Here is a 23,501-nt window from a genome sequence, read left to right as displayed (position 1 = left end):
TAACAAATTTGCTGATGACACAAAGTTGGGTGGCAATGTGAAATGTGAGGAGGATGTTATTAGAATACAGGGTGACTTGGACAGGCTAGGTGAGTGGACGGATGCATGGCAGATGCAGTTTAATGTGGATAAATGTGTGGTTATCCAATTTGGTGGCAAGAACAGGAAGGCAGATTACTATCTCAATGGAGTCAAGTTAGGTAAAGGGGAAGCACAATGAGATCTAGGTGTTCTTGTACATCAGTCAATGAAAGCAAGCATGCAGGTACAGCAGGTAGTGAAGAAAGCTAATAGCATGCTGGCCTTCATCACAAGAGGAATTGAGTATAGGAGCAAAGAGGTCCTTCTGTAGCTGTACAGGGCCCTGGTAAGACCGCACCTGGAGTATTGTGTGCAGTTTTCGTCTCCCAATTTGAGGAAGGACATTCTTGCTGTTGAGGGAGTGCAGCGTAGGTTCACAAAGTCAATTCCCGGAATGGCGGGACTATCATATGTTGAAAGATTGGAGCAACTGAGCTTGTATACACTTGAGTTTAGAAGGATGAGAGGGGATCTGATTGAGACGTGTAAGATTATTAAGGGATTGGACACTGTGGAGGCAGGAAGCATGTTTCCGCTGATGGGTGAGTCCAGGACCAGAGGACACAGTTTAAAAATAAGGGGTAGGCCATTTAGAACAGATTTGAGGAAAAACTTCTTCACCCAGAGAGTGGTGGATATATGGAATGCTCTGCCCCAGAAGGCAGTGGAGGTCAAATCTCTGGATGCTTTCAAGAAAGAGACAGACAGAGTTCTTAAAGATAGTGGAATCAAGGGTTATGGGGATAAGGCAGGAACAGGATACTGATTGTGGATGATCAGCTATGATCATAATGAATGGTGGTGCTGGCTCGAAGGGCCGAATGGCCTACTCTAGCACCTATTGTCTATTGTCTACAGGGGACCTACATTTATCTTCTCCAGTCTTTTTCTCTTCACATAGCTATAGAAGCTTTTGCAGTCAGTTGTTATGTTTTCTGCAAGTTTACTTTCACTTTCTATTTTCCCTTTCCGAATTAAACCCATTGTCCTCCTTTACTCAACTTTAAATTTCTCCTCGTCCTCAGGTTTGCTGTTTTTTCTGGCCAATTTATATGCCTCCACTTTGGCTTTAACACTGTCTCTGATTTCTCTTGCTAGTTGTGGTTGAGCCACCTTCCCTGTTTTATTCTTATGCCAAGCAGGGATGTACATTTTCTGAGGAAGGGTCTAGGCCCGAAACGTCAGCTTTCCTGCTCTTCTGGTGCTGGTTGGCCTGCTGTGTTCATCCAACTCTACACCTTGTTATATCAGGGATGTACAATTATTGAAATTCATTCATGTGTTCTTTAAATGTCTTCTGTTGCCTATCCACCATTAGTCCCTTAAGTATCCTTGGTTAGTTTATCTTGCCAATGCATACCTCATACCACCAAAGTTTAGCTTTCTTTAAGTTCAGAACCCTAATTTCAGATTTAATTGTGTCACTCTCCAGCTTAATGAAGAATTCTACCCTATTATAGTCACTCTTCCCCAAAGGATCTCATATCACAATGTTGCTAACTAATCCTCTCTTGTTAGATAATACCCAGTTTAGGATGGCATGCTCTCTAGTTGGTTCCTCGACATATTTGACAAGGAAACCATGCCTCATACATTCCAGGAAATCTTTCTCCATCACATTGCTACTAGTTTGATTAGACCAATCAATATGTAGATTAAAGTCACCCATAATAACTGCTGTACCCTTCTTGCATGCATCTCTAATTTCTTGCTTGATATAGTCCCCAACATCACAACTACTGTTTGATGGTCTGAACACAACTCCCAATAAGATCTTTTTTCCCTTTGGTGCTCCACAGCTCAAACCATATAGATTCTGCATGGACCAGGCTAACGTCCTTCGTTAATATTGTGTTAACCTCTGCCTTAACCAGCAATGCTAACCCACCTCTCTTTCCTTTCTGTTTGTCTTTCCTGAAAATTCAACAACCCTGGACATTGGGATCCCATCTTTGGTCACCCTGGAGCCAGGTCTCTGTGATCCCAATGATAACGTACCCATGTTTGTGCAGTTAATTCACCCACCTTATTACAAATGTTACTCACATTGAGACGCAAAGCCTTCAGGCTCATTTTTTTTCACACTTATTGCCCTTTTAGAATCATTGTGAAATGTCGCCCTTTTTGATTTTTGCCTTTGGTTTCTTTGCCTTCCAGTTTCATTTTTCCCCTAGTTTCCCTTTGTTTGTTTCTCCACTTTACTTCCCTTTGACTTCCTGCATCGGTTCCCATCTCCCTGCCTTATTAGTTTAAGATCTCTCCAACAGCAAACACTCCCCCTAGGACATTGGTTCTATTCCAGCCCAGGTGCAGATGATCCAGCTTGTACTGGTCGCAACTCCCCCAGAACCAGTTCCAATGTCCCAGGAATTTGAATCCCTCCCTCCTGCACCATCCTTCAGGCTATCTTAGCTATCTTGACACTCCTACTCTGGCTAGCACATGGTACCGGTAGCAATCCAGAGATTACTACCTTTGAAGTCCTACTTTTTAGTTTAACACCTAACTCCCTAAATTCAGCTTGTAGGGCCTCATCACATGTTTTTACTTATGTCCTTGGTGCTGGAATGCACCATGACATTTGGCTGTTCACATCCCAACCCCAAGAATGTCCTGAAGCTGCTCCAAGATATCCTTGACCCTTGCAACAGGGACGCAACATACCATCCTGACTCTTATTTGCGTCTGCAGAAACGCCTATTTATTTCCCTTACAATTGAATTTCCTATCACTGTAGTTCTGCCACTCTTTATCCCACCCTCCTGTGCAGCAGAGCCGGCCTGGTGTCATGAACCTGGCTGCTCCCACCTTCCCCTGGTGAGACATCTCCCTAACTCCTGTTTTGGAGGGAGATGTTTGCAGGGGGCCGTTGTGCTACCTTCCTATACTTCCTCTGTCTGTTGGTAACTCATTCTCAGTCATTTTTATCTGCGGTGTGGCCAACTTACTGAACATGCTATCAATGAATCCCTCAGCCTCGTGGATGCTCCAAAGTGAATCCAGCCACAGTTCCAGAACTGTCAAGCTGTCAGACAGGAGCTGCAGCTGGACAGACTTCTGGCACATGAAGGAGTCATGGATATTGGAATGGTCCCTGAATTCCCACACTGCACTGAAGAAGCATGACATGGATGAGGGCTCTCCTGCCATGTCATAACCCTTAAGTTAACAACAGTACCAAAGTGAAGAGAAAATAAGAGAGAAGAAACCCAGTCACTTACTCACCTGCTGCCTGTGACTTCACGGTTAAATTTCCTTCTATATTTTTCTTTACCCTGGTGTCTTCAGCAGCTGCAGTAGTTTGCTCCTGCTCTGAGGAGCTTTACCTTGCTGTTGCTTGCCCTTGTCACTAAAGTCCAGTATTCACTTAAGCTGACACGTAAATCTCCAGCAGCACTTCCACCACAAAGCTGCCCTAGAAATGGCCACTCTGCTATAGCTTGCCTTCCTTTTATTCATTCCTGGGCAGTGAATGAGATGACTCCTCCCAGATTCATATTTCCTCATATTCAAATCAAAAACCTCCAGTAAATTTGACAAAAGCAACTGCCCTTTCACAAAACCAATTTGACTCTGCCTAATTGCATTAAAATGTTCCCAGCATCCTAACATGACCTCCTTAATTAAAAATTTCAGCATCTTCTGCAAGAGGAAAATGTCAGACTAAGAGACCCTCGATGAAATCTTTAACAGTGGGGGCATCAGGGAGGGGGAATTGAAAAATATCATGAGGAGAAGCAATGCGGGAGAACCTGCAACAGTGAAGATGAGGTACCTATAAGAAGAAATGGTATAGAATTGAGGCAGTTATATGGAGATTTCATTGTTTTTTTAAAAGCCTCATAAGTCTACAGTTGTTATAAGTCGGGGTTTGAGGTTGAGTCATCTAAGCCATGCCTGCAGTTTGTAAAAATGCAAGAATTTCAAGTTGCTCACTCATGGAGAGCTCCGTGGCAACCATTTCTGTCACGGACCTTGCAACACCAAAATTTTGGCTTGGTCCCACTCTGAAAGGCCCCACTCTACAAGATCAATGCTCACTGGAGTTACTCTTTTTCTTTTAAAATTCTAAATCATAGGATCTAAGAAGTAGGCCATTTGGCCCGTTGAGTCTGTTCTGCAGATCACAAAAATCAAATTATCCTCAACTCCACTTTCCTGTCTTTTCCCATAACCCTCAATTCCTTACAGATTAAAAATGCTTCCATAAGAACTAAAACTACAGTCACTCAGTTGCAAGTTCCACTTGATAGAACCGTAGATGATCCTTTCTTACACTTTGCTGATGATCAACTGCAGACTGATGGGGCGGCAACTGACCGAGTTGGATCCTTCTCGCTTGCTGTGCACTGGGCATACTGGACAACTTCCCACATTGTCAGGCAGACGTCAGTGCTGCGGCTGCACATCCCAACCAGGGACATGGCATTTTCTGGAGCAGAGGTGGTCAACACCATTGCCAGAATATTGTCAGGGCCTGTGGTATTTGCAGCAATCAGTGCTTCCAACTGTTTCGTGCTATTATGTGGGACAGCATTCCCTTTAACTTTCTTACCAGCTATGCAGGCTTCCAAGGCCTGTGTACAACATTGATTCTTGGAACCGGAAGTCAATGCTCCAATGATGTACTGATACCAGTTGCCTTCGACGAAGCATTTGGAGCAGCTGCACAAGTGCGCAGCATTGCAGCTTAGACAGACCACTGGCAAGGTGTAAATAAAATCGGCTAAAGACTGACATCTGTGCTGATGGGGTCCTCAGGAACTGACTGATTTAAACACTCAAGTCCACAACCCAGAGACTCATTCTGCAGCACCTCTGTGCATCATCCAGCTGGTGTTCAATGTGGAGGAGAATGGATTCATCAGTGAGAGGATCGCAGTAGGAAGTAATCAGCAGATGGCTTCCTTACCCTTCTTCGACCTGATGCCATAAGACTTCACGCATAGCCAGAGTCAGCTCCTTCTCGATATATCTTGTGTTTCTGTCTTGCTGTTTGGACAGGACATACCCTGAGACGGTGATGGTGGTGTCTGGGACAACATCTGTGAGAAACGATTCTATGACTCCTTCTGTGTCTTGGCTGGTCTGTGGGACACTTCACTGACTTTTAGCATAAGCCCCAACTGTTGGTAAAGGTTTAGAAGTTTGATAGGGCTGTGTTTGCTGTTGTTGTTTCTGGTGTCTAGGTCAATGTCAAGTGGTCTGTCCAGTTTAACTCTTTTCACTTTGAAGCAGTTTGATAGTTGGTTTGTTATGCCATTTCAGACAGCAGTTGAGAATCAACCTGATTGCTGAGGAATTTGGAAACAGAAGTCACTCCAACAAGGTAAAGTTGGTGGATTTTGCTCCCTAACGTGTTCCATATTAATGAACCAGATGGATTTTACCACAATCGCTAGTAGCTACATTAGTTGCCATTTAGCCAGATTCAATTCCAGATTTTTTTAAATGGAATTTAATTTTCACCATTTGGTATTCGGTATGGTGAGAATTGAGCCCATGTACCCAGAACATTAGCCTGGTCTCTAGATTACCAGTCCAGTAATATTACTACTATGTGATGCCTCCCTTATTCTCTTCGGAGAATTGTGGATTTCTTTTTGATTCCATTTGATGTTATCTTTAACATCCGCAGCCATGAATGGTGCATTTTTTCCACTTCTCACTGGAGCGTTATGGGATATATGCTTAAATGTATCTCTACTGACTTATTCCTCAACCTAATTTTTAAATTTACTTTAGCCTGGTCATAATTCGTTTTCAGTTGTATTTATTTAAGTCTGAAATGCTAGATTTGGATAATGTACTTGGGATTGCCATTCCCTGGAAATCTTGCCCCCATGTGTCTTGAATATTCAAGTACATTAGTATCATAGATTTGGTTAACACAATGGATTTGCTTATACACTTATTAATGACATATTTTTAGGATAAATAGTACCCAAGATGTGGAAAGTGAGGGTCAATTTTCAATGTGTCACCATTAATCTCAATTGAAGGCATTTAGATTTGATGTATTTGCACAGTTCTCTTGAGTTTCAGAACAATGTCTATGTTCTTGTTAGCCTTTGGGAATACATCAAGTACTTATTGTAGTGCTTCTTCAGAGTAAGTGCATCATAAGACTGCTGTAATGCTATTGCAAATAGGTTGTTGTCTTCATTTTAGCCATAGGCAGTTGAGGTTAAACTATTTATTGGTGATTGCCCCACCTAGGAGAGCCTAGTATTAATCTACACTATTAATCTACAGCATTGCTGCAAGCAAGATTAGGAGCAGTACTGTTACAATGACATGCCTTGTTTGACATCTACATTGATAGTGAAGGGATCTATAGTCAGTTTAATTCTGCTGTTAGCATGTGTATTATAGGAGATGAAAGATCTTTGTGAATTCAGATCAGTATCCAAATGACAAATACTTTGCAAAAATCAATTTGATTAACTGAGTTGAAGGTCTCATTGAGACTCAAGAAAACCATTATAACTGAAATGATTGTTCTTCACAGTTTTCCTGAAGCTGATGTCCTGTGAAGACCCGTTTTGGTTGCTCTACTCGTCGATCAGAAGCCACAATGGGAATCTGGAAGGTTGACTTTTCCAGATAAAAATTAAGGATTACCTGAACAATTGAGAGCAATACTTTGTACTTTTAGTTATTAGTTTGACTTGTTTCCGTTCTTGAAGATTGCAATCATCATCATGAAGCTCCAGCAGATTGAAGAAATTCCAAATGGCTTTATAGAGGCCAGTCCTAAAATCTAACTATAAGCGCAGGTGCACTTGACTTGGCCTCTTTTCCTACTCCCGCAACTTTGTCCCTGGAACCTGTCTTTGGTCCCACCCTTTTTCTCCACGTTATCCTTTGGCATATCATCTGAAGATGCTGTTAGTGTTCACATGTGCATTGGCAATACCCAGTTCCACCCCATCCACCCATTCCCTCAATGCTTTCACTGGCAACATGTAGTCAGCACCTACGTTTGATATGAGCTGAAATTTCCTCCAGTAAAATATTAAGAAGGCTAAAACTACTGGCTTTTGTTATTGTCACTAAATTTATTCTTCTCTTGGGCCATATCTTTTCACTGAATAAAATTGTTTGCGACCTCAGTGTATTGTTTGGTCCCAACTGAACTGCTGAGCCTATAGTCTCTCCAGCATGAAAAGCACCTATTTCCACTCCCACAGTGATATGTGCCTATCTCTGGCCTTGCCTCAGCCCATCTGCTACTGAAATCTACTTCTGTATTTTTGTCACATTCAGATTTGACCATTAGTGTTCCATGCATCACTCTTTGAAAACTTAAAATAATTCAAAACCCAGCTGCCCAAACTCTAACCTATTCTGAGGTCCATCACATCTATGCTTGCTGGTCTACGTAAATTTCTGTTGCTTCAATTTAAGATACCTCATGTTCAAATCCTTTGATTGCTCCATCACTCCCAATCACAATAATGTTCCCCAATCTTGCAACCTCTGGGAATTTTGTTTCCTTTAACTTGGGACGTCAGCACATATCCCAGACCATCATTGGCAGCCAAGTCCTCAGTTGTCTATGCTTTGGACCTTCCTCCTGACACTGCTCCATTCCCCTCTAATACCTTAAAAGGCCCTAAGGGGCATGTTTGAGTATTAAATGTACTAGATAAGTTCAATTTGATTTTAATACATGGGTGTACTGTCTTGATAATCTGTCAAATTGTATCAGTGAAGTAATAAGCTTTCAATGAATAACTATCTGCATTACTCACAAAGCTAGTGATACACATAAAATGTCATCTTTCAGTTTTGCTCTCATGAGGCATTCTATACACTATCTTAACACTAAAGTAGTAAGTTGCTATGCAGTCTGTGATTTAAGTGCATTATATGTTGGCTGTGGCTTGGTTAATAGCACTATGTCATCTTTGTTATAGATGTTGAAGATTCCAGTGCCACTCCAGTGTAGTATGAGGATGTGAGATAACAAGGTGTGGAGCTGGGTGAACACGGCTGGCCAAGCAGCATCTTAGGAGCAGAAAAACTGACTGTTTGGGCCTAGACCCTTCCCTGTCAGCGATAGCTTCTTTTCAATGGGGCTTTGAAATACGGTTTCAATTGATCCTCCAGTTAGGCATAAAATGTACAATGTCTCTATTTCCTAAAGAGTTGGGAGTTGCCCCTGTCGTCTGGTCAACAATCAATCGACATGGCCAGATCAGTTATATAGTTATTACCACACACCTGTGTAGCCAAGCTTGTTATGCTTAAATGAGTTGCTGGGCTTCCTTTAGAACAGTTATTAAACTTTCAGAGTATATCATTGACTGGAAAGTGGTTTGAGACAAACAGATTATAAAAAGTGCTACGTAAATGAAGGCCTATTTTTCCTGTTTGGTCAGTTGGGCTTGAGATGAAGAAAAATTTCTTTACCAAAAGGGTTGTCAACCACGTACTGGGAGGGTTGTGGATGATAGATCATTGGGTACATTCAAGGTGGAGAATATTTGATTTTTGTGAATTAAGCGAATAAGGGAGTGATATAGGAAGATAGAATTGAGGTAGAAGACCTGAATGATGCAGCAAACCTGATGAGCCAAAGATTGTACTCAACCCATTTCCCATGTTCTCATGTTGACTGATCCTCAGTCACTTGCTAAAACATGTGCTGACGGCTGGATTTAAATTGAATTTGTTGCTGTTTACCAACAGTCTTGAGTTCTGTAACTGGGCTTCATCAATTTTCCTGAATGTTAAGAAGCTCCAGCTTGCTAATGATGTATTTGCAGGCCCAAATTTGCAGACCAGATTAATTCAGGCATTTTTAAAATTCATTCAGAGGATATGGGAGATCACTGGCTAGGCCAGCATTCATTGCCCATCCCTAATGGCCCAGAGGGCAGTGAGAGTCAAGCACATCACTGTAGTCTAGAGTCACAAGTAGGCCAGATCAGGTAAGGATGGCAGTTTCCTTTTCTAAAGGACATCAGTGAACCAACAATTAGCAACTGTTTTATGGTCATCATTAGACTTTTAATTCCATATTGTTACTGAATTCAAATTCCACCATTTGCCATGGCAAAATTATGTGGGACATTGTCAAAAGCCTTCTGAAAGTCCAAATAAACCACATCCACTGCAAGCCCCTCATCACTGCTACTAATTACATCCTCAAAGAATTCCAGTTAACTTGTCAAACGAACATAATTATCTTCCAAGTGGTGTTTTAATATTTTTGCCTCGCCTGGCAGAAATCAAGTTATTGTATGAACAGCTTCAGTCTCACTCTTTTTTCAACAACAGGCATGACAAAATGTTTATAATTTGAAGAAGTAAAGAGAACTTATTATTTGGGATACTACTGAATGCTCTATTTCAATGATGTCAAAATCATCAAGAGGAATCCACAAGGATTCACTAAAATGAACCAATGGATAAGGGGTTAGTTACAACGAAAAACTAGAGAAACATCGGCTTCTTTCACTAAGTGTTTTGGTAATTGGTAATTAGCAATTGAGTTGGCAGAAGATCTAAGATTGTCATTGAAAGAAAAGGCTAAATAAGATTTATTAGAATTACACTTCAAGACTTAATGTTTAAATGGCCAAACAAGTTGATTATCAAACTGAAAATCTGGCTTGGCAGGCAGTATGAATAGGAGTGTTGCCTGGTCAGTTATGCATGTTGCAGAGTGGCATCCCTCAAATTATAGTCTCGGGACAGGTTTGCAACCTGTTTCAGGAAGAAACCAGCTATAGAAACAGATGTAAGAATTCACTTTGCCTCATTCACCACCAAGCGTGGGAAAAGATGTCTGTAAGAGTTTCCAAAACAAAGTTGTGTAAATATTTGAAAAAGAAAATGAAGAGGAATGGAGTTAAAGGTACTAAGTAAATGGATTTTTCAGAGAGATAGTAGGAACTGCCCATCCTGGAGAATCTGAGATAACAAGGTATAAAGCTGGATGGACACAGCATGCCAAGCAGCATCAGAGGAGCAGGAAAGCTGACATTTTGGGTCGAGGCCCTTCTTCAGAAAAATTCGACCCGAAACGTCAGCTTTCCTGCTCCTCTGAGGCTGCTTGGCCTGCTGTGTTCATCCAGCTCTACACCTTGTTATCTCGGATTTTTCAGAGAAAAAGTTTGAACTAATTAATTAACTAGTTAATTAGCTTCCTTGACTCTAAATTTCAATGTCCTGGCACCCTGTTAAAACACTGGTTTGCGTTTGCTGATGGCCAGATACTCATTGGAACTGTGCAAATTGGAGTTGGGTATCAGGAGCTTGCGGAATCTTAAACCCAGCAGATTCGGTGGGAAATGCATGGGAAATCGAAGCACCTGAAGGACAGTTCCCTGGCATCTGGAAACCTCCAAGGGAGTCCTTCAAAGTCAGAGAATTCAGAAGGTTCCCCTTTACTTATGTTAGCAGTTACCCAGGGAAATTACAGGAATAAAAATGTAATCTAATCCTGGGCCCCCATTAAGCTCACCAGTCAACCCAGCACTCAGCTCCCTCAACAACAAAGAGCTCCCAAACACAACAAGATTTCAGCATCCTCACCAACAACCACACCCCTCCCACCCAGGGACCCAACAGTGCCTTGCTCCTAACATCAACGCCTGTGACCCAAAAACGGACCCAAACCCCACACTCCCTGCTGGACCCGAACCCCACACTCCCTGCTGGACCTGAACCCCACACTCCCTGCTGGACCCGAACACCACACTCCCTGCTGGATCCGAACACTCCTCTCCTTGTCATACACGAACCCCTCCTCCAGAAGCAAAAATACCCTACCCATCGCTGCACCTGATATCCTCACCAGCACCCCACCATCCCCCGCTTGATGCAAACATCCATCCCAAAGCGCTTACTGACTCCCCTGTAAACCTTATACTCAGTCTCATAGAATTCAGCTCCTCTTCTTCCCACCAGACCAAAAATATCTGAGACACAACCTCCCCAATACTCGATCTATATGGTCCAATAATGTCTCCTCTGCCATACCCAATACTTTCCTTCCACCCCATTAGCTTTGCCAGAACAATCACCTTCCGCCTCCATCATCCGATCTGACAACATCTTCCCTGAGGAATTTGATACCCACCCCTAACTGCAATCTAGTCTGGGCTCCATCACTAACTTGGCACCCCAGAATCCTATGTACCTAACATCCTCTGTATCTGCCACCCTATCCACTTGGCATCAATTGATTTCCAACCTATCCCACTCAGTATCCCCTCACCTAGCACCCTAACCCAGAACCATTTGCCATTCTTACTTCACCTAACCCTAACCCTATTCACCTATACAGTTATCCTTTCACAGAACAGCCAAAGTGACTGGCTGGAAGATAGTAAGGACTGCAGATGCTGGGAGCTAGAGTCAATAAATATGGAGCTGGAACAGCACAGCAGGTCAGACAACATCTGAGGAGCATGGCTGACTGGCTGTGCTACTGGATATTTATATCAGAGACCACCACGACTAGCTGAGGCAAAATGTACAGTGTGACTTCCTTTAATTATCCGATGCTACCATGTTTAAATTCAGGTACACTCCATATTTTTGACGGAGCCAGGTCTGAATGACTAGCTAGAAATGAGAATTTCAGTTCTATGGGAAAAGAAAACTAAAATGAGAGTGGCAATCCGGCTGTGATTCTCACATCTCAGGATATCCAAATCAATTTCTCTGAAACCAAGTATTAAAAAAGGTCTCCTCTGAGGAAGCATCACTGGACCCAAAACGTTAACTCTGTTTTTTGCTTCACAGGTACTGCCAAACCTGCTGAGCTTTTCCAGCAACTTTGTTTATGTTCCTGATTCACAGCATCCACAGTTCTTTAGGGCTTTGTTTTATTCATCCAATGGAACCAGCTGTCCATGAAATAGGCAGGAAGTGGCCCCCAATTAGCCATTAATTGGCCACATGAGGGTCCCAGTTGTCACAAGAGTGGGTAGGCTGCCTGATACCTCTCTCACTACTCATAAGATTGTAGTGTCGGCAAGAAATGGCAGACATGTGCCAGGAAAGAGGAGCAAGGCACATTACAGGCTTCTGCGGTTGCAAACCTATCTGCAGGGAAATATGCCATTGGATTGGAATCAAAAACACTGTTTTGGGGTGATAGTCAATACTGTGCAGGTTTGAAGCAGATCCCAGGATGACACTCAAGAAACTGAAGAATGGGTAAATAATTGGTAGATGTAGTTCAACACAATTAAATATAAGGTAGTACACTTTGGTAGAAAGAAGAGACACTACTTATTCTTTGGAAGTTACATGTCCAGGTTGAGCAAAGGATATGAACCTATGAATTAGGAGCAGGAATAGGCCATCAGTTCCTTGACCAATCTCTACCATTCAATGCACTTATGACGAATCTTATCAGAATGTCAACTCCACTTGTCTCCTGACAAGATACCAGCAGCAACATGCAACTCTGTAGCTTTTATTAATGACACGTCATTGCTTGTTGACAAGAACATCCCCTTTCCATATTGGGTGTCGAGCTTTATATAGTTAAGTGCAGATCAAGCATTCTCTGAAAACAGTTGTTTATAATTATTTATATCATATGTAGTACTCTAAAGAAAAGATACCATAAACAAACCAATTTTTCCTACTTTGTAGCAAGGCCCACCTTGTAGCCCTAATGACGGTTTTCAATGTAGGGATCAAATCCTCCATGAGTTCAGCTTGGTAACCCTTGTCTTCAGGCTCTTGGTCCACCTCAGCAGCAGCATCTACACAGCAACAACAATGACTTGGTTAAATGCCACAGTTATATTCATAGTAATCAATACCTCTATCCAATTTTATCATCAACTGAAAATTTACAATACTATAGAGTGCAAGTTCCAGATAAAAAAGCTGAGGTCATGTTTTTTCCACTCAGGAACTCACAAGGATGCTAGAAACAGAGGTGACACAAGTATCTTCTCTTACTGCATTTTAGACTACTGGTAAACATAGTTCTGTTGATGCACCTAATCACAGGGCTGGGACTTGTAAGCCAAGAAGATCCCAGGTTAAGTTCATTATTTAGTTCCTGAATTAGCTAATCTCAATCAGGAAACCATAAGCGGCCTCAAACTAGCACAGGAAAAGCTTAGCTCGGATCCCCATGTCTGTATGTTCGCTAGCTCGACTCACTTGATGCTATTCATGTCTCAGACCCACAAGAATGTGGATTTGAGAACAATTGAAGTGTTTGAACTCATAATCTAGCTTTTCACTAAACTGCACCACTGATTGCACTTTCAGACTTTTCATTTTCATGTCTAATAGTAAATCAATTCACATGCTTTGATAAATGTTAAAAGGTCTCAGTGCACTTAGAAAACAAACAAAAGTTTTCTTGGTCAATGTTCCTTCCTTTAATCAACAACCACCGAAAGGTATTAACTAGTACTTCAGTGAAAGCAAAATACTATAATCCTGAAAACCTGAAATAAAAATGGAAAATGCTTGAAATACTCAGTAGGTCTGTCAGCAGCTGTACAAAAAGAAACATAGTTAATGTTTTGAGTATTTCCAGGACTTTTTTTAAATTGGCAGTTCACCTCATTGCTAATGTGGCCCTCTACTGTATACAAATTTGTTGCTGTATTTGCCATAATAAGAAAGCTCATGACACTCCTTTGTAGATAATGCTCCTATGCCTTTAGAGGCTGGTTTTGAGGTAGCCGTGCAGGAAAATTGGAATATAAAGAGCCTTTCTGGGCTGGTCTGGCCACTCTTCCCTAAGGTGGACTAAGGGACACTGGTAACACACACGAAGCACCTGTGGTAAGCTTACTGAGATTGTTTAAGGAATAATTAATTGCCATTGTCTTAGGCCAATTAAATATTACAGTGGCACATGGCCCACGTAGTGTATGTAACTTGCCAAAACATGAGGTGAGCAGGAAGTCAAAGCATCATGGCAACGACACAAAAATGGAAACCCTCAAGTCATCCAGAGGCAACAGACTGCCATTACAGTGTCATTGACATGCTGTCATGCTTGGTGCTCTTGCAACAGAAAACACTAGCTTTCTGCCTTTTCTTACATTTAATATGTTCCATTCGCTTGCATGCTTGTCCCCTCATCAATAGTTCACTGCAGCCACAGAGAAGGCTGTTAGCCATTGTTTAAATTGTGTGCTCCGATTCACCGATTCACCCCCTCGCCTCCTCAATATGCCTGCTGTCTCAAACTAAATGGTGATCCCAGGGGCAGATTGTCATTTGGACTCCCTTCCAGTGCATTGATCCAGGAAGCACGGTACTCTTATCTCCAGGTTATGGACCCAGAAATTATGTAATCTCCCATTTAAAAAGTTAAGGTGACAAAATTCAGCCCCTTGTCTCTGAAGTGCTTTGAAACATTTCCAAGACATGTGATAAGCACGTAGTTAATTTAAACCTTGTTTCTATTAACCAATAGAAAATGGTATTTTGGGAGCTTGAGGAAAATAAATAGTACCTTCTGAGCTCTGCCTGAAGCCAAAGGCTTTAATGCGAACTGCAGCTCGAAGGTCACTGAAACCCAAACTCTTCTGATCCTTTGACGGGCTATCCTCTACTCCGTCGGTGTTTTGAGGTGTAAAAAACTTGCTCTTAACATTGCCAGCTCTGGGTCCAGCACTACGAACACGTTCAAAAAGGCTCAGCTTCTGGCTGTAATGAAAAAAATTACAGGGAAACAGAACATAGAACAATACAGCGCAGAACAGGCCCTTCAGCCCTCGATATTGCACAGACCTGTGAACTAATCTAAGCACCTCGCCCAACGCTATCCCATCATCATCCATATGCTTATCCAAGGACTGTTTAGATGCTCCTAATGTGGCTAAGTTAACTACATTGGCAGGCAGGGCGTTCCACGCCCTTACCACTCTCTGAGTAAAGAACCTGCCTCTGACATCTGTCTTACATCTATCACCCCTCAATTTGTAGCTCGTACAAGCTGATGTCATCATCCTCAGAAAAAGACTCTCACTGTCCACCCTATCTAATCCTCTGATCATCTTGTATGTCTCTATTAAATACCCTCTTAGGCTTCTTCTCTCCAATGAGAACAGACCCAAGTCCCTCAGCCTTTTTCCATAAGGCCTTCGCTCCATACCAGGCAACATCCTGGTAAATCCCCTCTGCACCTTTTCCAATGCTTCCACATCATTCTTGTAATGGGGCGGCCAGAACCGCACGCAATATTCCAAGTGAGGCCGCACTAGCGTTTTGTACAGTTGCAACATGACATCACGGCTCCAAAACTCAACCCCTCTACCAATTAAACCTAACACACTGTAAGCCTGGAATAAATAGGGAGAGGGGGGGAGGCGGACCGAAGATGGAGAGTAAAGAAGATAGGTGGAGAGAGTATAGGTGGGGAGGTAGGGAGGGGATAGGTCAGTCCAGGGAAGACGGACAGGTCAAGGAGGTGGGATGAGGTCAGTAGGTAGATGGGGGTGCGGCTTGGGGTGGGAGGAAGGGATGGGTGAGAGGAAGAACCGGTTAGGGAGGCAGAGACAGGTTGGACTGGTTTTGGGATGCAGTGGGTGGGGGGGGAAGAGCTGGGCTGGTTGTGTGGTGCAGTGGCGGGAGGGGACGAACTGGGCTGGTTTAGGGATGCAGTAGGGGAAGGGGAGATTTTGAAACTGGTGAAGTCCACATTGATACCATTAGGCTGCAGGGTTCCCAGGCGGAATATGAGTTGCTGTTCCTGCAACCTTCGGGTGGTATCATTGTGGCAGTGCAGGAGGCCCATGATGGACATGTCATCTAAAGAATGGGAGGGGGAGTGGAAATGGTTTGCGACTGGGAGGTGCAGTTGTTTGTTGCGAACTGAGCGGAGGTGTTCTGCAAAGCGGTCTCCAAGCCTCCGCTTGGTTTCCCCAATGTAGAGGAAGCCGCACCGGGTACAATGGATGCAGTATACCACATTGGCAGATGTGCAGGTGAACCTCTGCTTAATGTGGAATGTCATCTTGGGGCCTGGGATAGGCGTGAGGGAGGAGGTGTGGGGGCAAGTGTAGCATTTCCTGCGGTTTTAGGGGAAGGTGCCGGGTGTGGTGGGGTTGGAGGGCAGTGTGGAGCCAACAAGGGAGTCATGGAGAGAGTGGTCTCTCCGGAAAGCAGACAGGGGTGGGGATGGAAAAATGTCTTGGGTGGTGGGGTCGGATTGTAAATGGCGAAAGTGTCGGAGGCTGATGCGTTGTATCCGGAGGTTGGTAGGGTGGTGTGTGAGAACGAGGGGGATCCTCTTAGGGCGGTTGTGGTGAGGGCGGGGTGTGAGGGATGTGTTGCGGGAAATACGGGAGACGCGGTCAAGGGCGTTCTCGATCACTGTGGGGGGAAAGTTGCGGTCCTTAAAGAACTTGGACATCTGGGATGTGTGGGAGTGGAATGTCTTATCGTGGGAGCAGATGCGGCGGAGGCGGAGGAATTGGGAATAGGGGATGGAATTTTTGCAGCAGGGTGGGTGGGAGGAGGTGTATTCTAGGTAGCTGTGGGAGTCGGTGGGCTGATGTCCATTTCAAGCCCACCGACTCCCACAGCTACCTAGAATACACCTCCTCCCACCCACTCTCCTGCAAAAATTCCATCCCCTATTCCCAATTCCTCCGCCTCCGCCGCATCTGCTCCCACGATAAGACATTCCACTCCCGCACATCCCAGATGTCCAAGTTCTTTAAGGACCCGCAACATTCCCCCCACAGTGATCGAGAACGCCCTTGACCGCGTCTCCCGTATTTCCCGCAACACATCCCTCACACCCCACCCCCGCCACAACCGCCCTAAGAGGATCCCCCTCGTTCTCACACACCACCCTACCAACCTCCGGATACAACACATCATCCTCCGACACATTCGCCATTTACAATCCGACCCCACCACCCAAGACATTTTTCCATCCCCACCCCTGTCTGCTTTCCGGAGAGACCACTCTCTCCGTGACTCCCTTGTTGGCTCCACACTGCCCTCCAACCCCACCACACCCGGCACCTTCCCCTACAACCGCAGGAAATGCTACACTTGCCCCCACACCTCCTCCCTCACCCCTATCCCAGGCCCCAAGATGACATTCCACATTAAGCAGAGGTTCACCTGCACATCTGCCAATGTGGTATACTGCATCCACTGTACCCGGTGCGGCTTCCTCTACATTGGGGAAACCAAGCGGAGGCTTGGAGACCGCTTTGCAGAACACCTCCGCTCAGTTCGCAACAAACAACTGCACCTCCCAGTCGCAAACCATTTCCACTCCCCCTCCCATTCTCTTGATGACATGTCCATCATGGGCCTCCTGCACTGCCACAATGATACCACCCGAAGGTTGCAGGAACAGCAACTCATATTCCGCCTGGGAACCCTGCAGCCTAATGGTATCAATGTGGACTTCACCAGTTTCAAAATCTCCCCTTCCCCTACTGCATCCCTAAACCAGCCCAGTTCGTCCCCTCCCGCCACTGCACCACACAACCAGCCCAGCTCTTCCCCCCCACCCACTGCATCCCAAAACCAGTCCAACCTGTCTCTGCCTCCCTAACCGGTTCTTCCTCTCACCCATCCCTTCCTCCCACCCCAAGCCGCACCCCCATCTACCTACTAACCTCATCCCACCTCCTTGACCTGTCCGTCTTCCCTGGACTGACCTATCCCCTCCCTACCTCCCCACCTATACTCTCTCCACCTATCTTCTTTACTCTCCATCTTCGGTCCGCCTCCCCCTCTCTCCCTATTTATTCCAGTTCTCTCTCCCCATCCCCCTCTCTGATGAAGGGTCTAGGCCCGAAACGTCAGCTTTTGTGCTCCTGAGATGCTGCTTGGCCTGCTGTGTTCATCCAGCCTCACATTTTATTATCTTGGAATTCTCCAGCATCTGCAGTTCCCATTATCTCTGACACTGTAAGCCTTCTTAACAGCACTATCAACCTGGGTGGCAACTTTCAGGGATCTATGTACATGGACACCAAGATCCCTCTGCATATCTACACCACCAAGAATCTTTCCATTGACCTGATATTCTGCCTTCCCATTATTCCTCCCAAAGTGAATCACCTCACATTTATCTGCATTGAGCTCCATTTGCCACTTTTCAGCCCAATTCTGCAGTTTATCCAAGTATCCCTGCAACCTGCAACATTCTTCCACACTGTCCACCACTCTGTTTTTGAAGTATTTATTATTCTCCCATGGAAACTGTTCAGTAACACTGGAACAAAAAAAAGTTGCTGGAAAAGCTCAGCAGGTCTGGCAGCATCTGTGAAGAGAAATCAGAATTAATGTTTCAGGTCTGGTGACCCTTCTGCAGAACTGATGGTAACTAGGAAAACGTCAGTTTATATGCAGAAGCTAGGGTCGGGGAGGGGTAAGGAGTAAATAATAAGTGGGGATACAGCCCAAAGACAGAGAAGATCAGTTGGAAAGACAACAAGTTGATAACAATCTGGCTAGGAGGGTGAATAAATACTGACTTCTCATCAAAGATCCCAAAAAGACTAGCTGTGGCTTGGTGGTAGAACTCTAAGCACTGAGCCAGGTGGATATAGGTTCAAGTCCAACACAAAAGGCTCCAGCAAATTTCACACTCGAATTTGACAGTGATGGAGTTCTGCACTGGCAGATGTAATGGCTTTTGGAGGAAACGAGAAGCTATGGGTCTATCTACCCTTTTCAGTCAACGGTATACTATTATTATGAAGAACCAAAGAGCTTTACTGAGTGCCCAGGACAACATTTATTCTTCAATTAAAATCACTAAAAACGAGACTAATTTATCATTCCCACATTTATGTTTGTGGGACCTCACCCTGTGGCTGCCACTTTTCTTAAAACTGTGATGACTCTGATTTTCTGAAGTCAATACAAGTGTCCATCATTCTTTGAAAAGAGGTGAGGTAGAGTGTTTTCTGGAGAGTTGAAGCACAGTTGCTGTTCCTGCTTTCTCAATAGAGTTTGTGATCAATCAAACTTATTTTAACATACAGGTCATTCTTTGGAAAAAAAATCCAATATGATGTAGCTTAAGTATCCTGAGTTTATATTCAAAGTAAAACTGCTCAGGCTTGAACATTTTTAAGAATTTTTGTTCTTTTTCTGTAATGTCTTTCCACAGTCCATAGTACTAAAAGGTATTCTGTATAGGAATGTATGCATAAATATTGAAGCAAATTACATCCATTCGTGGATTTAGTTTAAAAACAACATAAATGATAGAGGTACACTGATAATGTGCATTATTTCTAGCAACTGATGCCAATCTGTGTGATGTCAATATTTGGACTAATTATTGTGAAAACTGCGACTGCCCACCACCCAGTGAATTCATATTTTAGGACATAAAAGCCCCTCCGAATGCAGAAAATAACCACATTCTTAAAATATTCAATTCCATGTTATAAAACAAATGACATTCTTGAACTAGCTAGCACTCTTTTTCACAGGTTTGCAATGGCAATGCTGATGTACCAGTTGAAAATGAGAAGCTGCTGAAATAAAAGATGCAACAAGGTATATTTTATTCAATGTGATGGAAGAAAACTGAGGACAGTAGATTATACAGCTGCTCCTTTTACTTCATTTACTAGAAAGACAGTTGAGTGATTGTTGGAGAAGGGAAGAGAGAAAGAGAAGGAGAGTGAATGTACCTGGGAATGAAAAAAGATCAATTGAATGTTATGCAATGGGGCATTTTTTTAAAAACTCCTATCTTGTTACAAAAATTCAATATTTATAGCAAGGGACGGAGGTGGCTGGGACAGGGATGAAGTGGCTAGGAAACCAAAATGCAGGCAGTATCGTGACACTTTTGGAAAACAATCTTCATTTCCTGCCTGCCAGATTGAGAGGCAATTGCAAGGAATAGCATGCACGGGGAGGCTACAGCCAGGGAGTGGAGGCGTACAAGGGATATTTGTGAAAGAAATCATGAAAGCTACCTGTGTGTGGGGGTTTGGGTTTTGTTGGAGGAGACTCAATAATGTGAGGAGGGAAGCAGGTTCACATGGAAGTCCAGTAGGAAAGCGCTCATATGGCATTTTGCCCAAAAGCAGAGCTGGAGAGGCATTAACCTACAGGATTCAGATTTCCTCAGCTCCCTTCAGTTGCTCAGTTTCTTGATCCCTGGAAAACTGAGCCTCCAGCACTTAAACCTGAAAGTATTTAAACATTACAGGAACAAACTCATTGCCACATTTAAGCAACACTATGCATCCCACTTCACTTAGACTGGTCTGTCATTTGCCCATACTCACCTTTGTTAAATCAGGAAGTTTACAAGTGCAAGGTCGTTTGAGATCAGGGATACAAAGGTTTGAAACTTCCACAATCATCTCCTCCAACCCTTTCCCCTCCTCCACACCCTCCTGACCTGACCTCTGACTCTGCCGAGCATGTCCCAACATGGAGGTTAAAACTTTCCAGTGAGAATTAATATCCATTGATTTCAAGAGATAAATACTTTGATTTGTGAATGGCCTCATTCTGCTATTTAGGGCTGACAATGTTTCTCATTCAAATGACAAAATGGGTTATAGGAAGTCGATGGGTTATAGGAAGTCGCTACACTAATTTTATGACATAACTATCACCAGTTGAAATTGTTTTCACAGCCAGGTATAAGTATATTCTTTACAGCACAGTCTCTCTTGGGAGGTCAAAAATGAAAACCTCTACCTGTTAGAAACACATATTAAAAACATTATCTTTCAACATCACAACACAAGGACTGTTAGTGATACCAGAGATTGTCATTGATATTAAAAGACAGGTAAACTCTCTTGTTTCAGACTAGAAAGCCGAATCTATTTTTCATTTGATCACTGAAAAAAGGCTATTTTGCTTCTTTCCATTGCACATGTGCAAAGAAAAATCAATGCTATTAAAGGATATTTCCCAACTCAACAATACCACTTAATTTATTTTAGTCCTTCACTGTCAGTTCACAGAACAGTTTCTACTCCAGTACTATTCAACATTCGCATCCTTTCATACATTATTCCTCTTTTCTAGTAATCTACTAATTCTGCTAATTAAACTTAAACCATCTTAAATGAGACTAGTAAACTTCCCCATGAGGTTGGTGATCCCAGGCCTGTTGGAATGCAACACATTGAATAGATACTTACTGCCCCAATTCCACCAGAATCTGAAGTCCTCTATGCTGTACCTTGTTTCATACTGCCCATTGTTTCTCCCTAATATCCTATTTCTACACTGTTTAGCACATGGCAATAATTATTATTTTTGACATCCTACATTTGAACTGTCTCACTAGATCTCTATGTCATTGGTACTGTTGTGTATCGCAACTCTGGCTCACTCCTTTCCTACTGCAGAATATTTTTCATGCCCTTGTGTCTGGCACCAGGGAGGCACCATACTATATGAGGCTTACTATGATGGTCACAAAAAAAATGTCTGCCTATCCCCCTATACATGAGATCTCCTCTAATGACAGCATTGCCACACTCTGCTATTCCTCTGTGCAGTCTCTTGCCTGTTGGTGCCTGATTTGACTGCAATATTTCAAGTTGTCTTCACTCCCAATATTATCCTTCACTGAGTACAGTTTGAGAATGATACAAGTCTTTAACATGACTGTACTTCCTGCCTCTTTTTGTTCTAAATGGCCACTTATCCAATATCCTGAACTCTCTCTGCCTGTGGGATAGCCACCAACATCTATGAGGGACTCCAGCTGCCCTGCAAGGTTTAAGGTCAGAGAGGAAATATTTAGAAGGAATCTAAGGGGCAATCCTTTAATGCACAGGGTGGTGCATGTATGGAATGAACTGCCAGATGAAGTGGTGGAAGCTGGTACAATTACAATATTTAACGGGTATTGGATAGGTTTATGAAAAGGAAGGCTTTTGATGAAAATGGACCAAATGCTGACAAATAGGACTAAATTAATTTAAAATAGCTGGCCAGCATGGACAAGTTGGACCAAAGGGTCTGTTTCCATGCTGTACATCTCTATGACTCTATGACCTAGCCTGACTCTGTTAAAATACCACCCCCTTGATCATGACCCCACCCCCAGCCATCAAAACATCATCTCGCAAACCATCCACAACCTCATCACTTCAGGTAACCTCCCAAACCCATAGCCTCCAACCTCATCATTCCCCAACCCCGCACCGCCTGTTTCTATCTCCTTCCCAAAATCCACAAACCTGACTGCCCTGGTCGACCCTTTACCTCTGCCTGCTCCTGCTCCACCAAACTTATCTCTATTTATCTCGATGCCATTTTCTCCCGCTCATTCCAGCAACTCCCCACCTATGTCTGTGACACCACCCAGGCCTCCTCCAAAACTTCCAATTCCCTGGTCCCCAATACCTCATTTTTATCTTGGACATCCAGTCCCTATATACTTGCATTCCCTATGCTGATGGCCTAAAGGCTCTCCGCTTCTTCCTGTCCCACAGGCCCAACCAGTCTCGCTCCACTGATACCCTCATCCGCTTAGCCGAACTCGTCCTCACCCTTAACAACTTCTCTTTCGATTCCACCCACTTCCTACAGACAAAGGGGGTGGCCACGGGTACTCGCATGGGCCCAAGCTATGCCTGCCTCTTTGTAGGTTACATGGAACAATCCCTCTTCCGCACCTGCACAGGCTCCAAACCCCACCTCTTCCTCCGTTACATCAATGACAGTATCGTCGCCATCTCGGGCTCCCATGAGGAGCTCAAACAGTTCATCCACTTCACCAACACCTTCCACCCCAACCTTAAGTTCACCTGGACCATCTCTGATACCTCTCCCTCTTTCCTGGACCTCTCTGTTTCCATCTCTGGCAACCACCTGGAAACTGATATCCATTTCAAGCCTACCAACTCCTACAGCTACCTAGAATACACCTCCTCCCACACACCTTCCTGCAAAAATGCCATCCCCTATTTACAATTTCTTTGCCTCTGCAGCATCTGCTTCCAGGATGAGGCATTCCACTCCCGAACAGCTCAAATGTCCTTGTTTTTCAAGGACTTCAACCTCCCCTCCACATTGGTTGAGAACACCCTTGACCGTGTCTCCCGCATTTCCCGCAACTCATCCCCCACATCTCCTGCCCGCCATAACAACCAAAACAGAATCCCCCACATCGTCACGTACCATCCCACCAACATCCGGATCCAATGCATCATCCTCCAACACTTCCGCCATCTGCAATCCGATCCCACCACCAAAGACATTTTTCCCTCCCCACCCTTATCTGCTTTTCGGAGGGACCACACTCTCCATGACTCCTTTGTCCCCTCCACACTCCCCTCCAGCCCCACCACACCTGGCACTTTTCCCTGCGACCACAAGAAGTGCTACACCTGCCTCTACACCTCCCTCCTCACCCACATGCTAGGCCCCAACAAAACCTTCCACATCAAATAGATGTTCACCTGCATATCTGCTGATGTGTTCTACTATATATGCTGTTC

General features: G+C 43.9%; 1 protein-coding gene across 2 annotated transcripts in view; it reads right to left on the bottom strand.

Annotated features, from left to right (window-relative positions):
• The window catches only part of LOC125451993 (potassium voltage-gated channel subfamily KQT member 3), a 399,056-nt gene that overhangs the window by 25,865 nt on the left and 349,690 nt on the right, over positions 1–23,501 (bottom strand). For both annotated transcript variants that reach the window (XM_059646073.1, XM_048529840.2), the window contains 2 exons: positions 14,543–14,736; positions 12,716–12,818 (listed from right to left, as the gene is read on the bottom strand). In XM_059646073.1, coding sequence (XP_059502056.1) covers positions 12,716–12,818; positions 14,543–14,736 — 297 coding nt within the window. The remainder of the gene's footprint in view (positions 1–12,715; positions 12,819–14,542; positions 14,737–23,501) is intronic.

This window comes from Stegostoma tigrinum, chromosome 5 (assembly GCF_030684315.1).
Source record: "Stegostoma tigrinum isolate sSteTig4 chromosome 5, sSteTig4.hap1, whole genome shotgun sequence".
NCBI classification, from domain to species: domain Eukaryota; kingdom Metazoa; phylum Chordata; class Chondrichthyes; order Orectolobiformes; family Stegostomatidae; genus Stegostoma; species Stegostoma tigrinum.
This window is presented reverse-complemented; position numbering and strand designations above follow the sequence as displayed.